The following is a 14,266-nucleotide window of genomic DNA, read 5'->3' as shown; positions in this document are numbered from 1 at the left end:
GCTAACAGAAAACTAGGGCAAGCAAACGGAAACATCATTCCACCTCGCCCCGCGCCTTCATGGTTCCCCTCAACGCTGTTCAATCTTGCCCTGCTGTTTTAACACAAGTTTGTAGATCCTCAGGTCAAGGCTTTGTTGCACCGACCCCGGGCCCTGTTGGGAAGCGGATTGTCAGTTTTTGAGAGTTGGAATGAACACGACAAGAGACTGCGATGGGATGGTTTGGGGGATGGGGGGGAGACAGGAGGAGGGGAGTAGATGGAGGTCGTGTCGCTTATTGGTCAGGAGGGCTGTCACTCATACAGATCGTATGAGGATTGGCGGAAAGGTGTGCCCGGGGCGGGTTTTCTTGCCAAACCGGCGCGCTTTATATCTGGATGAAGTTGAAGTGGTGTCAGAAACAGACCGCAACAAGGACAGGATTATATCTACGGCATATGAACCCCGCTCCACACCTTCCACCACCACTACCATCACCACCCACCCAGCACCCCCTTCACCTCACCTCAGAGAGAGAAAGAAACAAGAATAACCCAAGTTACTGCAACCTCCGAGCTATAGAGCAGGTTACAGCCGCTGTTGGATTTCAAATGACACTCTCGCTGCAAACACTGAGCAGGTAACCAGGATTAAAATCAAATCTTTCTCTTTCTCCCACTCAAGTCAATCAGAGGCTTAAAGTGTCTTGCTGCAGCCAAACCACGCAAGACAGAGCGATTTTCTTTTCTAAAAGAAGTGTATTGATTTGCCCAGGTTTGAACGCTGTAATTTGAGAGGGGCGGTGTAAACGGGCTGAATGGTAGACCTTTCGTTAAGAATCGCCCTATTTCTGTTGACGAGGAAGGAGGTACGGTGTGTGGGCGGGTTGGTGGGGGAGGGGTAGGGGGTAAAAGAGTGGAAAATGTCCTTCCTCCCTCCCCCCCCCCCCCGTATATCAGATAATTGGGGTGACGACCTGATATGCGGCGACTTGTTGCATCAGACATGTTGCGACTATTGCTTTGAGTGTTTAGGGCCAAACTGGAGAGTTTGTCAATGTTGAAATGAGATTCCACCCCCGTTTTTTTGTTGTGGCTGGAAATTGGATTCAAAACAGCCCACACGATTCTGGCTTGGCTTTTCCTCCCCCCACTCCCCCGGTTTGGCTCAGGTCAGTTTGTGTCATTTTTACTTTAGAGGAAGGAGCCCTGTCAGTCGAACAGTGCTTCAGAACGTTGTGTCGAACCGCGGTTGGGTTAAAGCGCTGGGTTTCCTTTGGCTGATAGTCACTCTCCCTCCCCCCCCCCCCATTCGGTGATAGTGTAAAAGACGGGACAAGTGCGAGTTCGGGCTGCTCTGGGAGCTCTCTCCTTCATTGAGTTGTCCTGCCCGCCAACAGACAGAGGAAAAAAAAATAAAAGTTGGCAATAGAAGTAGGAAGTTCGGAATTTAAGGGCGTTGATAGCAAAATGATATTTTGAAAGGGACAGAGGGAGGGAAAGTCAGTTCCGCGGCAGAAATATTTTCGCACAACCGGTCTCATCAATCCTTCCCAGTTGTAATTCTGTAGAGTTGGGCTGGACAAAAGGGGAAAGAGGGGTTACTCAACGATCCGCGTTCACGACACTCTCCCATGTCCTCGAAAGGCATTCCGCGTTGCTCTGACCTTTTGTTTTATTTATTTTATGGGCTATTTTTTAAATGTATATTTACGCTGCCTCGCCGCGTCCAGTTTGTAAACACGTTGAGAATTCCCTGTCTCATCCCAGACAACAGTTTTCTTTGCCAAATAACACGTGTTCGCTGGGGTGGGCTGGGGGGCGAGTGTTACATTGACTGAGCTGCACCGATTGAATCCGGCCGAGGAGTCGAAACTGGGCGGGTTCAGTGTGAGTCACACGACACACACACCAAAAACTCACTTAGCAAACCAGCAGCAGTGGCCTGAACCACAAAGCAGTTGAAGCCGGTAGCATCCTACATTCCAGAATTTGCTGATCTGTACCACACCTCTCCCTACCACACCTCAGGCTGCCTGCTTCCATACACAGGCACGCTCCTGCCATCTGCTTTTTCCAGTGTCTGGCCCCCGTTTTACCCTCTACCCATCTCAGTCACCAGCCCCATCCTGCTTCCCTCCCCGGGCTCAGGCTGCACAGATTCTGCTGCCGGGAATCCTCTGCTTTACTTGTTATGGGTGAGACAAGTGGCAGTTTCAGTGTCCGGAACCCCCCCGCCCAGGGCTTTGCTGTTTCCTCCGGCAGTAAACATACCAAAAGGAAGATGAGGTGGGGAGAGGGTTTGATGAGACAGCCACCCCGGGGAGCTGCAAGGGGAGAGTGTACAGATTGTCGATCGCAGGCAGTTGAAAGTTTGGCACTGGTGTCGCTGTCCGAACCGGGACTGGGGGAGAGAGAGAGACTGAGAGGGAGAGAGAGGGCAGTCAGTTGGAGTGGGGAGAAGCCTTGCTGACCTCTGGAAGCGAAAACAGGAGACCAACAAACTTCCAAACGCGGAGAGTCGTGCTCAGACGCAGCTTTTGTTCGGCAGGATTTTAACGCTGAGCTGTGATAACTGTTAATATTAGACACAACCATGACAAAGGGCAATGTTTAAAACAAAAACACAGGGTTACTTTGGTTATTTGAGAATGGGGTATTAGAAAAATAAGATGAATATTCCCATTCCTGACAGAACTAGAGAGACTGAGCTATTAATTTAATGTTAACACTGAACCACCTCAAATGCTTTTCGTCCTTGGTTTAGCCGGTCGTGGTGATCACACGTACTTCAGAAGGAAAGGGGATAAGATTTGAGCGGTTTCGTTCCACTGTAACGCTTCCAGTGAGGTTGCTGTCCCTGTTTGGCTTGTGAGAATAATGTTGGTAAACGGCAATGGGACTCGGACCGAGGGAAGACTGAGGATGCGAGAGAAGTCAGGAGTGTGGGAGAAAGCTGGCGAGAGAGGGCAGAGTCGACCAGGCTGGAGGCTGCGAGAACACAGCAAGGCAGGCAGCATCAGGGGGCTGGGGGCACACAGCAAGGCAGGCAGCATCAGGAGGCTGGGGGAACACAGCAAGGCAGGCAGCATCAGGAGGCTGGGGGAACACAGCAAGGCAGGCAGCATCAGGAGGCTGGGGGCACACAACAAGGCAGGCAGCATCAGGAGGCTGGGGGAGCACAGCAAGGCAGGCAGCATCAGGAGACTGAGAGCACAGCAAGGCAGGCAGCATCAGGAGACTGAGAGCACAGCAAGGCAGGCAGCATCAGGAGACTGAGAGCACAGCAAGGCAGGCAGCATCAGGAGACTGAGAGCACAGCAAGGCAGGCAGCATCAGGAGGCTGGGGGAACACAGCAAGCCAGGCAGCATCAGGAGGCTGGGGGAACACAGCAAGCCAGGCAGCATCAGGAGGCTGGGGGAACACAGCAAGCCAGGCAGCATCAGGAGGGGGGGGGGGGGGGGGGGGGGGGGGGGGGGGGGGGGGGGGGAGGTGGTTGGAGGGATATTTGAAGTCAGGCTGAAGTCGGGCACAGAGAGGACGCTTTGTTCCTGATGAAGGGCTTTTGCCCGAAACGTCGATTTTGCTGCTCGTCGGATGCTGCCTGAATTGCTGTGCTCTTCCAGCACCACTAATCCAGAATCTGGTTTCCAGCATCTGCAGTCATTGTTTTTACCTCACAGAGAGGACGCCAGCAATGTGCAGCTGAACCAGAAAGTGGTGTGCAAGAGCGCTAAACGACAACCAGGAGCATTGAGTGGCTTCTATCCAGAGAGAGAGAGAGAGACACCAGGAAGTGTGTCTGGGCAGAAAGAGGCAGGAACCGTTGAGGGTGTTCCCAGAAACCCAGGGTACCCAGACTGATCAAACCCTGCCTTGTATCCCATGGGTCAGTTTTCAACCCTCCTCCATTAAGTCCAAAGGCACTCATCATGGTAAGGGGCTTTTGTGGAGCAATGGTAGTGACCTTGCCTCTGAGGCAGGAGACCTGAGTTCAAGTCCCACCTGCTGCAGAGGTGAGCAATGACATCTCCGAACAGGTTAGTAGAAAACATACCCAGTCACCGTTAGCAGTTCAGGGTCGACGGTGAGAAGCCGATACACAACTCTGAAGCTGGGTCTGAGCCTGCCCCCCCCCCCCCCCCCAAGGGGACGGTTTTGGGCGGGCGGGCGAGTTTATTGCTGACACCCAGTGTTGTTGGCCGGAGAATAAATTGGTGCTTGGAAGCTGCCTCAGAGGGAGGTGTCAATAGTGTGGTACTGGAAAATCCTGATGAAGGGCTTTTACCCGAAACGTCGATTCTCCTGCTCCTCGGATGCTGCCTGACCTGCTGTGCTTTTCCAGCAACTACACTCTGGACTCTCATCTCCAGCACCCCTCACTTTCGCTCGGAGGAGGGGTGTTTGGGGGGGGAATGCAGTGTGTAGTTTCTTCCAGAGTGAAAACTAAACCCGGATCCGGTCCAGAGCACTTTGCATGATGAGTTGAAGGTACTTTGTGCGCATGTTCTGGCTGCTCTGAGCCATCGCCGGGACTGGGTGCTGCTGTGGCTGGCGAGCTGAAGTGCTCTGTGGGGTGTACTCTGTGTGTACCCTTCCCCATCCCGACAGGGTGGGGGGGTCCGACTCACTGCGGGGGAGGTAACTGCTTTCCCCAGCGAGCATTGCAAATTCGGCAGCAAAGTTTATCACCGACTAGACGGAATTGTAATCTCCGTGTGTTTGATCGTTCAGGTAAAGTTCGGCAGCGGTGTGTGTGTGTCTCTGTGTGTATGTCTCTCTGTGCGCGCGTATGTCCCTGTGTGTGTCTCTGTGTATCTGTGTGTCTCTCTCTCCCCGTGTCTGTGTGTGCGCGCGTATGTCCCTGTGTGTGTCTCTATGTGTGTCTCTCTCCCCGTGTCTGTGTGTGTGCGCGTATGCTGTGTATCTGTGTGTGTGTCTCTCCCTCTGTGTCTGTGTGTGCGCGTATGTCCCTGTGTGTGTGTCTCTCTGTGTCTGTGTGTGCGTATGTATGTCCCTGTGTGTGTCTCTGTGTGTCTGTGTATGTCCCTCTCCCTCTGTGTCTGTGTGCGCGCGTATGTGTCTGTGTGTATGTCTCTCTCTCTCTGTGCCTGTGTGTGCGCGCGTATGTCTCTGTGTCTGTCTCTGTGTGTCTGTCTGTGTGTGCGCGTGTGCGTATGTCCCTGTGTGTCTCTGTGTGTCTGTATGTATGTCTCTCTCTCTGTGTCTGTGTGTGCGCGTGTATGTCCCTGTGTTTGTCTATGTGTATGTCTCTCTCCCTCTGTGTCTGTGTGCGCGTATGTCTCTGTGTCTGTCTCTGTGTGTCTATGTGTATGTCTCTCTCCCTCTGTGTCTGTGTGCGCGTATGTCTCTGTGTCTGTCTCTGTGTGTCTATGTGTATGTCTCTCTCCCTCTGTGTCTGTGTGCGCGTATGTCTCTGTGTCTGTCTCTGTGTGTCTATGTGTATGTCTCTCTCCCTCTGTGTCTGTGTGCGCGTATGTCTCTGTGTCTGTCTCTGTGTGTCTATGTGTATGTCTCTCTCCCTCTGTGTCTGTGTGCGCGTATGTCTCTGTGTCTGTCTCTGTGTGTCTATGTGTATGTCTCTCTCCCTCTGTGTCTGTGTGCGCGTATGTCTCTGTGTCTGTCTCTGTGTGTCTATGTGTATGTCTCTCTCCCTCTGTGTCTGTGTGCGCGTATGTCTCTGTGTCTGTCTCTGTGTGTCTATGTGTATGTCTCTCTCCCTCTGTGTCTGTGTGCGCGTATGTCTCTGTGTCTCTATGTGTATGTCTCTCTCCCTCTGTGTCTGTGTGCGCGTATGTCTCTGTGTCTGTCTCTGTGTGTCTATGTGTATGTCTCTCTCCCTCTGTGTCTATGTGTGTGTGTGTCAGGGGCTTCATCGAACAGAGAAAAAGAAAGAATCCAGACAGAGCCATACAAGTATTTTATTCAGAAGCCATTTACGAACTGGACAGTAACTTCCAAAAGGAAACTGGATATGTATTTGTAAAAGAATTTCCAAAGCCATGGGGAGGGTATGTGTGTGTGTGTTAAGGGGTGGGGGGGAGGGGGGGGGGGGGGGCGGGAAGGGGAGTTGAAGGTTGTGTAGAGAGGGGAGAATGGGACATCTTGATCACATTTTCAGCCAGCTAGCACAGCTACGGCCGAGCTGTCTCAATCTACATATTCAGATACTCTGAACGGAGAAAGGGGTATCTGAAGCTAGTGATACCAACATGAAAAAAAAGGACTGATATGAGTTTACACAGTAAGCTTGCAAATGAAACTTGGTGTAGATAAACATACACTGGAAGATGCAAATAATTAAATGATAGGGGCCAGGGATTTGTGCAGGGACACATTAAATTCTCTCGTGTCAAACCAGTTGGGTTGAGGTTAAAGGAGATCTAGGAGCAATTGTGAGTCTATGACTGTTTAACAACAGAAGATACCAGAAACAGAGTTTCTGATCAATGTAGAAAAGAATAGATGTGAGCCATTAAGCTGAAGCTGTACTGAGCCCTCTTCAGATCTTGTTGTGAGTTCCGAATGCAGTGAGTTATTAAAACACAAGGGAAAACATCATTGTTGGATACAGTACAGAGAAGTACAGGTGGATGTTCCCTAGTGCCAGAGTTATGGAAAAATAAAGTTTGTAATAGAAATGTAGGATCTTCAGCTTCAAAGGGGGAATGAGAGGTATTGATAGAATTCACAAGAGCCTGAATGCAATCAGAAATGTTAAGTAGTAATATTTCTTTCAAGTTAAATCATATTTGTAAGATCATATTTGTAAAATTAAGGCAACATAATTTAAAACCTGAAAGGAAATTTCACACTGATGTCAGGAAGCAAGGAGTAATTAATATTTGGGTAATGTAACACCAGATTGCACTTATATCGGATTTTCATGACCTCAGGCTGCCCTGGAACACTTTGCAACCAGCAAGTAATCTTTTGAGTGGTGTCCCTATTTTAATATAAGAATGTTAGCAGGCAATTTGTAGACAGCAGTGTTCCATGAACAGAAATGACATAAATGGCCAAATAATCTGTCCTAATGTTGTGTTGAGGGATAAGTGTTGATGATGGTACTGAGAGAATTTGCCATATTTGCTTGTGGGATCTTTCCATTCATTCAAGAAGGCAAATTGAGGTATGTTTCAATGTGGCTCAGGGCTTGATTTAGATCTTCTGAGATGAAGCTACTACTTACTGAGTTGTTACTAACATTGTCATATAATACCTTATCATTGATCTTGACAACTTGAGGTTCACATTAGTGGTTTAAAATATAATTGGGACATGCAAGTATGTTCCTTGTACCACTGGCACTGGGTTTTGTTTTCTCATATATTTCTAGCCCTCAATCCGACATGGATCCTAATGTCTCTGGTTGCATTTGCTGTTACACTGCCACATTTTCGCAGCAGAATAAGTTTGTTATACGTAATACACATGACTCCTGGGTACAATAATCTCCCTTGTGACATGTATCACTTAATTTCCAATAGTGTTTACCCCAGGGGAAAGGGAGAGAAGGAACTTAAAATATTAATGAAAGCAATGTGAGGTGAGGATCTGAATTGGGATTCAAAAGTGATCATCAGTTTCAACCGCAACATTTGAAAATACTGTGGCTCTAATGCGCTGACATCTAAACTTATATGGATTACTATGTTTCATTTGGTGTACTTTTATTGTGGCAAGGAGTTATTTGGCATCACAGTAAAATCATATACATGAACGTCAAATGGTTTACTTAAAATCTGTGCATCATAGCATTGCTTTTGCTATAATACTCTCTGATTATGAAATATATTGATAAATAAAAGAAAAATTGAAGAGCTGTTGGTTTTGCAGCACATTCATGATGCAAATCACACATCAGAGTAAAATGAGATTTGCATTGACCTCATCCTTTGTCATAGCGAACTGAAAGAAGTGGGAAGGCATATTAATACACCACCTACATCACTAGCTGTGTATAATTAGACTGAGGTGATTAGCTATACTTAAGATCACTTTAATCTCATGCAGGATGAAATGAGAAGTGGCAGGATCAGGCACTTTGAGAAGCAGTGAAGTTGCCATTTTGACTTAGCTACCGGGTTAGGATGGCATATTTGTTATAAAGTGATTCTATTATTTTTAAAGCCCACAAGTTTAGATGATTGTGAGTATCCATCATTATGCAGATACTGGATTGTTATGTTCAAGGTAATGGATCAATGTGATCCAATTAAAACCACTGCCCTAATTTAACAAGTGCTGCAAATGATTTATCTGCCTTTGCATTGTTGTAACAGAGCTCAGTGTAATTTTCATCCTTAATCACCAACAAAACAGTGTTAGAACTTCTCAAATTAATTCAGTGTTTTAATTATCAAGATTTGTCTCTGATCTTTATTTCAGCTAACAGTAACATCCAAAAGTGTTTTCTTAAAATTACTTGAATTATTTAAACTTTTGAAATGATTCTCAGCTCTAATTCTGTTTGATAGTAACTTTAATTTTATTTCATTTTTAGATCATACCCTATTGAGTGCTGAATTACAACACACTATTGGATAACCAAGCAATCCTTTACAGAGGAGACAACTTGGTGGAGCCAAGGATCCTTGCGGAGGTCTACTTTCACAGACGTGGTGTGCTCTTCCTTAACGTTCAAAACTGTTTCTTCAAAGATTGTTCCAGAAATTTTCAAGACTGTATCCCAAAGTAGAAACGCAGCAGTCCCAGGCTTTGGCAATGGGCAGCGTGCGTGCCAACCGCTACAGCATTGTGTCCTCCGAGGAAGACGGGATGAAACTAGCTACAATGGCAGTTGCCAACGGCTACGGCAATGGCAAAAGCAAGGTACACACCAGGCAGCAGTGCCGAAGCAGATTTGTGAAGAAAGATGGCCATTGCAATGTTCAGTTTGTAAATATGAGTGAGAAGGGGCAACGCTACTTGTCAGACATCTTCACAACATGCGTGGACATTCGTTGGCGGTGGATGCTGGTCATCTTCTGCCTGTCCTTCATCTTGTCCTGGCTGTTGTTTGGTTGCATGTTTTGGCTTATTGCACTGATGCATGGTGACTTGGATGGCAAAGACTCACATAAACTATGTGTTTCTGAAGTCAAAAGCTTTACAGCTGCATTTCTATTCTCCATTGAGACTCAGACCACTATTGGATATGGCTTCCGTTGTGTGACTGAAGAATGCCCCATAGCTGTATTCATAGTAGTCTTTCAGTCCATTGTGGGCTGCATCATTGATGCTTTCATCATTGGTGCTGTCATGGCCAAGATGGCCAAACCAAAAAAGAGAAATGAAACACTCATTTTCAGCGATAGTGCTGTGATTGCTATGAGAGATGGAAAGCTCTGTTTAATGTGGCGAGTTGGAAATTTACGAAAGAGCCACTTAGTGGAAGCCCATGTAAGGGCCCAGCTGCTTAAATCTAGAATAACACCAGAGGGTGAATACATACCCTTGGATCAAGTAGATGTTAATGTAGGCTTTGATAGTGGAATAGATAGAATATTTCTAGTGTCACCAATTACAATAGTACATGAAATTGATGAAGACAGTCCTTTCTATGACTTGAGCAAACAGGACATGGACAATGCAGATTTTGAAATTGTCGTGATTCTTGAAGGAATGGTGGAAGCTACAGCAATGACCACACAGTGTCGTAGCTCATATCTTGCCAGTGAAATTCTCTGGGGTCACCGATTTGAACCAGTGCTCTTTGAGGAGAAAAACTACTACAAAGTTGATTATTCCCGCTTTCACAAAACCTACGAGGTGCCTAATACGCCTCTCTGCAGTGCCAGGGATTTGGCAGAAAAGAAATACATACTCTCCACACCCAACACTTTCTGCTATGAAAATGAGGTGGCCCTCATGAACAAAGACGATGAGGACAGTGAGGCTGGGTCCCCAGAGAATCCGAGCACGGAGACACTAACTAACACGGACCATAATCAGGCCACTGTCCCATTAGAACCTCGCCCACTCAGACGGGAATCTGAAATTTGACACCTAAAATGCATCTTTTTTTTAAAAAAAGATAATGTATCCTCAAAGCATATTGTGCTTAACTGTGCCTAGAACAGCACACCAAGAAAAGGGTCCTGTTGAAGTCAGACTTTGCTGAAAGGCCATCCTACACAGGTTGTTCTTCTTTAGTGACAGACTGGAGAAGATCAATTCTTTCAAACAAAGCACTAATAATAATTTTTGACCTGATAAGGAGGCACATAATGGCAAATGCAGTAGCATATATATACATACATATATGGCAAAACTTGAACTTGCAGGAAAGACTGGGTGGATGTAAGTTAACCCAAAACATTAAGTACACCGAACAAAATGGCTCTGAAAGGAAACTTATTGTTCTGAGCGAGGATTTCATCTGCTCTGAAATGGTTTAACTGAACTCCTGAAAGAACAGTGACCACTGAAGAACAATTTAATAGATAAGTTGATAAGTGAAGTTGCGGCTTATATAATATTTATTTTTGAAGTTTTCTTCTATTGATTTATTGTGATCAAATCAAAATCAGTATTTATGATTCCTTTGCTTTTCTAAAACCGTGAATTAAAAATTGGTTTGATTTTCTTTCTCCTAGATCCTTTAAAATTGACTGACTTTAGTTTCCAAAGAATTGGTTGACTTAATTCTTGATGGTAGTGTCCCGCATATGAAAACCTTGACAATTCGCTGCACTGACCCGATGAAATTCATAGTTCCACTGTTCAGAAAAGAATTAATTGCATGGATATTTTCATCCATTATTAGCAAATTTTATGGTCTCCCTTTTTCAGAAGTACATATATCATAAAGTTAAGTTTAACTAATGACAAAGGGCAAGCATGTCTGGCTATCTAACTATTGCAGATGTTAAGATACTAGTCCTTTTCCAACAAGCTTTATCTGTGAATATAGATCTTCCAAAGGTGAAGTGCAGCGCATTCCTCTCCTTTTAAGCAAGCAATGAAACCCAAACCTAAATCCTTGCATGTTTATCAGCATCTTGCTGTTCCACATTCACCCAAAAAGTGGAACATTTTGGCCAGCAAATTTTCCCGGCTATTGATTTCATTCTGTAATCGCCCAGCAGATATTGTGACTTGGGTGTGGCAAGATGAAGGAAAGACATTCCTCTACTTTGCCCTCGCCCATCCTCTCCGCAAGTTGGGTCTATTCTCTTGAAACACTCTGATAGCAAATGAGACATCATTCTTGGTGGCAGTATACATGCTACCCTGAGAATTGAACTTATAACACTTTGGCTGGAAGTCCAGTTAATCCACTAAGCACCATAACCACAACTAAGCACCATAACCACTTAGACTAGAAACAAACCTGAGCTGTATTGCTGCCTATCTGGGATATAGTGGGGTATGATTTCTCTGCAGCAAAATAGCTCACAACAGAGTGAATTAGAAATAATCTTTCCAGTGAGCAAGACCTATGGTACTAGCCTTCAGAAGGTTTGAGCATCTGTGGCTTATCTAACCTGCTCACCTGAATGAAGCTGCACAGAGGAGGGAATAATGGAGAGGTCAAATCACAATGTTCAAACATTAAGTTTTTTTAAATGGAATGTTACAAAGAATTTTAAACGCTTTTGATTTTTCATTGTCTGCACTAGAAGAGAGCATCCTGTTTCTTGATATTTTCCTTTCCACAGCTGTTCAGCTGAATGTCACAGCAGTTAGTTCAAGTCCACAACTCTACATTCCAAAGCTGGTTTGTCTGAGGAAGAAGACTGTTACTGCTGTGACAACATATTTAGACTGACCTCCCAAATGATCACATAATCTTTAAGAGATGGTCCATCACTCAAAACAGTTTTTGGTTCTCATTGAAGTTGCAGCAGAATTAACCAGGTTTGGACCAGCTTAGAATAGTGGGAAAAGGGTCACTGAATATTTTGGTATAGATTGTTGGCATGTCACCAAGCAAATGACATCCACTGTTCTTAAAAAAAAAAAATTAAGTTGAATATTAGGCGCACTGGAAGAAAGACAGAACATTTCTTGTTTAAAAATTTACCAGTATTTTTTATGCGGTGAGAGACATTAGCAGAACTCGGCTTGTTTTGATGTGGTAGTTAAATGTCACTGACCTTCTGAAAGCAGACAGTAAAGTGGGGTCAGCACATCTGCCAACTAATTGCAAGTGGTCTTCTTGCCAACTCTAATTATAGCTTTATTAGCCATTTTTCCCGTGGAGGACTTTGAATTGCCTGTTTAGGCACTTGGCAGCTTTCACTGACCTACAAGTGGTTGTGGGTCCTACAGAAACCAAAAACAGTGAACAATACATGACAGCTTGGAAATAGAAATGGGTTTGGGTGGGTAGGGGTGTGGGAGGGTAGGTTCACCGATACACACAAATGACTGATTAGTTAACTGTAGAGAGAAAATATGCACAAGGCAACTTGAAGATGGATGCCATCCGTCAGTATAAAAATTGCAAAAATACTGCACATGCTGCTAATAAAAGTGCATCCCTCGGTTCCTTAGAATGGAATTCCAACCAAAGAGTATTTAAACCAGCAAATAAAGCAATGGAAAAAGAGCAGGAAACCAAGGAGCTGGCTTACAACACTTTGGATTGACCTGCAAAATGCTGCCATTTCACTGAAGAGAAATTAGCACATTTAAAAAATTTAAAAAAACCAAAAAAAAACTTTTTTGAACACTTCAGGGCTCAATTGCCTGATGCATATATTTATCAGGAAAAAGAAAACAGCATTTTTACTACAGAAAACTCTTGCAATATATAGTTTTTAATAAAATGTACAGTTTATAAATGTTTAATGAATATTTTCATATTTAAAGCCAAATGTAAATAGAGTCAAAATAAGATGCCACATGAGGATAAAAACTGGCAATTCAGTATCTTGTAACAACCAGTAGACCCTAGATGCTGCAGGTTAGCGCAGGTCACTTGATTTTAACATTGTTCAAGGTAAATAGGGTTTGTTACAACTATGAACTTTCATTATTTATTATTTAAGCATGACATAAAGTTAAAATTCATAGAATACCTTAATGACATTTAAAAAAAAACTGGTTAGAATTTGGAATGTTGCAATCTTGTCAAGACATGACAAACTAGTTTAACTCTCATGCACTCTTTGTACGAAATATTTCCACTAAAGATATATTTTTTTGGCCTTCCTACAAGGCATTTTGGGATAACAATATTGTGAAGTACTGTAATGTCTGTAACGTACAGCTGCTCTTGACCATTTAACTTATTTAGTGCTGCACGGTGGTCACCTCTCTGCCAGTAAGATTTGTTGTCTTATGAACTCCTTTCAGCTTTCCTTACGGACACTTGCAGCTTGGAAAATCTACATTTTGATGATGTTCTTGATTTTATTATACTTGTACCATTTTTGCAGCCTTTTGTATCAACGTCTTCCTACTGTACTGCACAGATCCACCAATTGTACAGATTTTTTTAAAAAAATGTATGTCTTATTTTATGGTTGAAATAAATTTTTGTGAAATATTACAGACTGCTGACTTTACGATGCATCCTCAATGTTTTAATATAAGATCATACCTATTCACTGAATAGAATTCCCACACATCTCCTGTAGACAACGCTAATCTTTTTATTTGTCCTGTGTGTTTTCCCTGTAAACATTATTATGGAAATTAGCACACAATAGAGGCATCACTGAAAATACAGCAACAGCAATAAATTTGGATTTCTCCGAATTACCTTAGCAATGTTATCAGAAGATATGCCCAGAAGAAAAGTAAGTTTTAACATTAGCCCTTAGCCACCTTCTCTGAATATTGTCATTGTAGAAGGAGCTGTAGAAGGAGCTTTATGGTCTGCTTATGCTCTTTTTAATTATGACTGAAATGGAGGATGAACGACCTAAACATGAGATGGCAAACAGTGAAGATTTCAGTCACCTGTTGACACACCTTGATGACTATCATCTAACCAGCTTCATTTTTACTTTTTGCTCATATTAAGAAGCTAATTAGCCGCTTGACAGACAGAAGAAAAAACTGATTGTGGCTGCAGCTACATGCTGTTTCTGACAGCTAAATTCAACAAATTAATGTTGCTTGAACATATGAGCAGAAAGCCAGAGGCAACTACCAGTGTGAATGACATGCTAAATGCCAGAAGCAAGAGTACTTTATAACTTTCGAACAAAAGAGGAAACCATTGCCAGTGAGATATCTGGCTTGTTGCAGATTTTGCACAATTTCATTCAGAAGATGAATCCTGAACCTGTTTTGCCATTCAGTTGGA

General features: G+C 44.1%; 1 protein-coding gene across 5 annotated transcripts; it reads left to right on the top strand.

Moving 5' to 3' along the window:
* The first annotated feature begins 369 nt into the window (after positions 1–369).
* Positions 370–13,508, top strand: LOC122562209 (inward rectifier potassium channel 2). Of its 5 annotated transcripts, none has more exons than XM_043714890.1 (2): positions 370–619; positions 8,507–13,508. In XM_043714890.1, the coding sequence occupies exon 2, from the start codon at positions 8,728–8,730 to the stop codon at positions 10,006–10,008; it is 1,281 nt and encodes a 426-aa protein (XP_043570825.1). In that variant the 5' UTR covers positions 370–619; positions 8,507–8,727; the 3' UTR covers positions 10,009–13,508. The 5 variants fall into 5 exon arrangements, with proteins under 5 accessions (XP_043570825.1, XP_043570828.1, XP_043570826.1 ...); XM_043714893.1 differs by lacking the exon at positions 370–619 and adding an exon at positions 3,511–4,019; XM_043714891.1 differs by lacking the exon at positions 370–619 and adding an exon at positions 4,295–4,470.
* The last annotated feature ends 758 nt before the right edge of the window (positions 13,509–14,266 follow it).

This window comes from Chiloscyllium plagiosum, chromosome 24 (genome assembly GCF_004010195.1).
Source record: "Chiloscyllium plagiosum isolate BGI_BamShark_2017 chromosome 24, ASM401019v2, whole genome shotgun sequence".
NCBI lineage: Eukaryota > Metazoa > Chordata > Chondrichthyes > Orectolobiformes > Hemiscylliidae > Chiloscyllium > Chiloscyllium plagiosum.
The sequence above is the reverse complement of the archived record's forward strand: the minus strand, read 5'-3'. Positions and strand labels throughout refer to the sequence as shown.

Coding starts and splice junctions, on each gene's coding strand:
- LOC122562209 (XM_043714890.1), top strand. CDS start 8,728: ATGGGCAGCGTGCGTGCCAACCGCTACAGCATTGTGTCCTCCGAGGAA.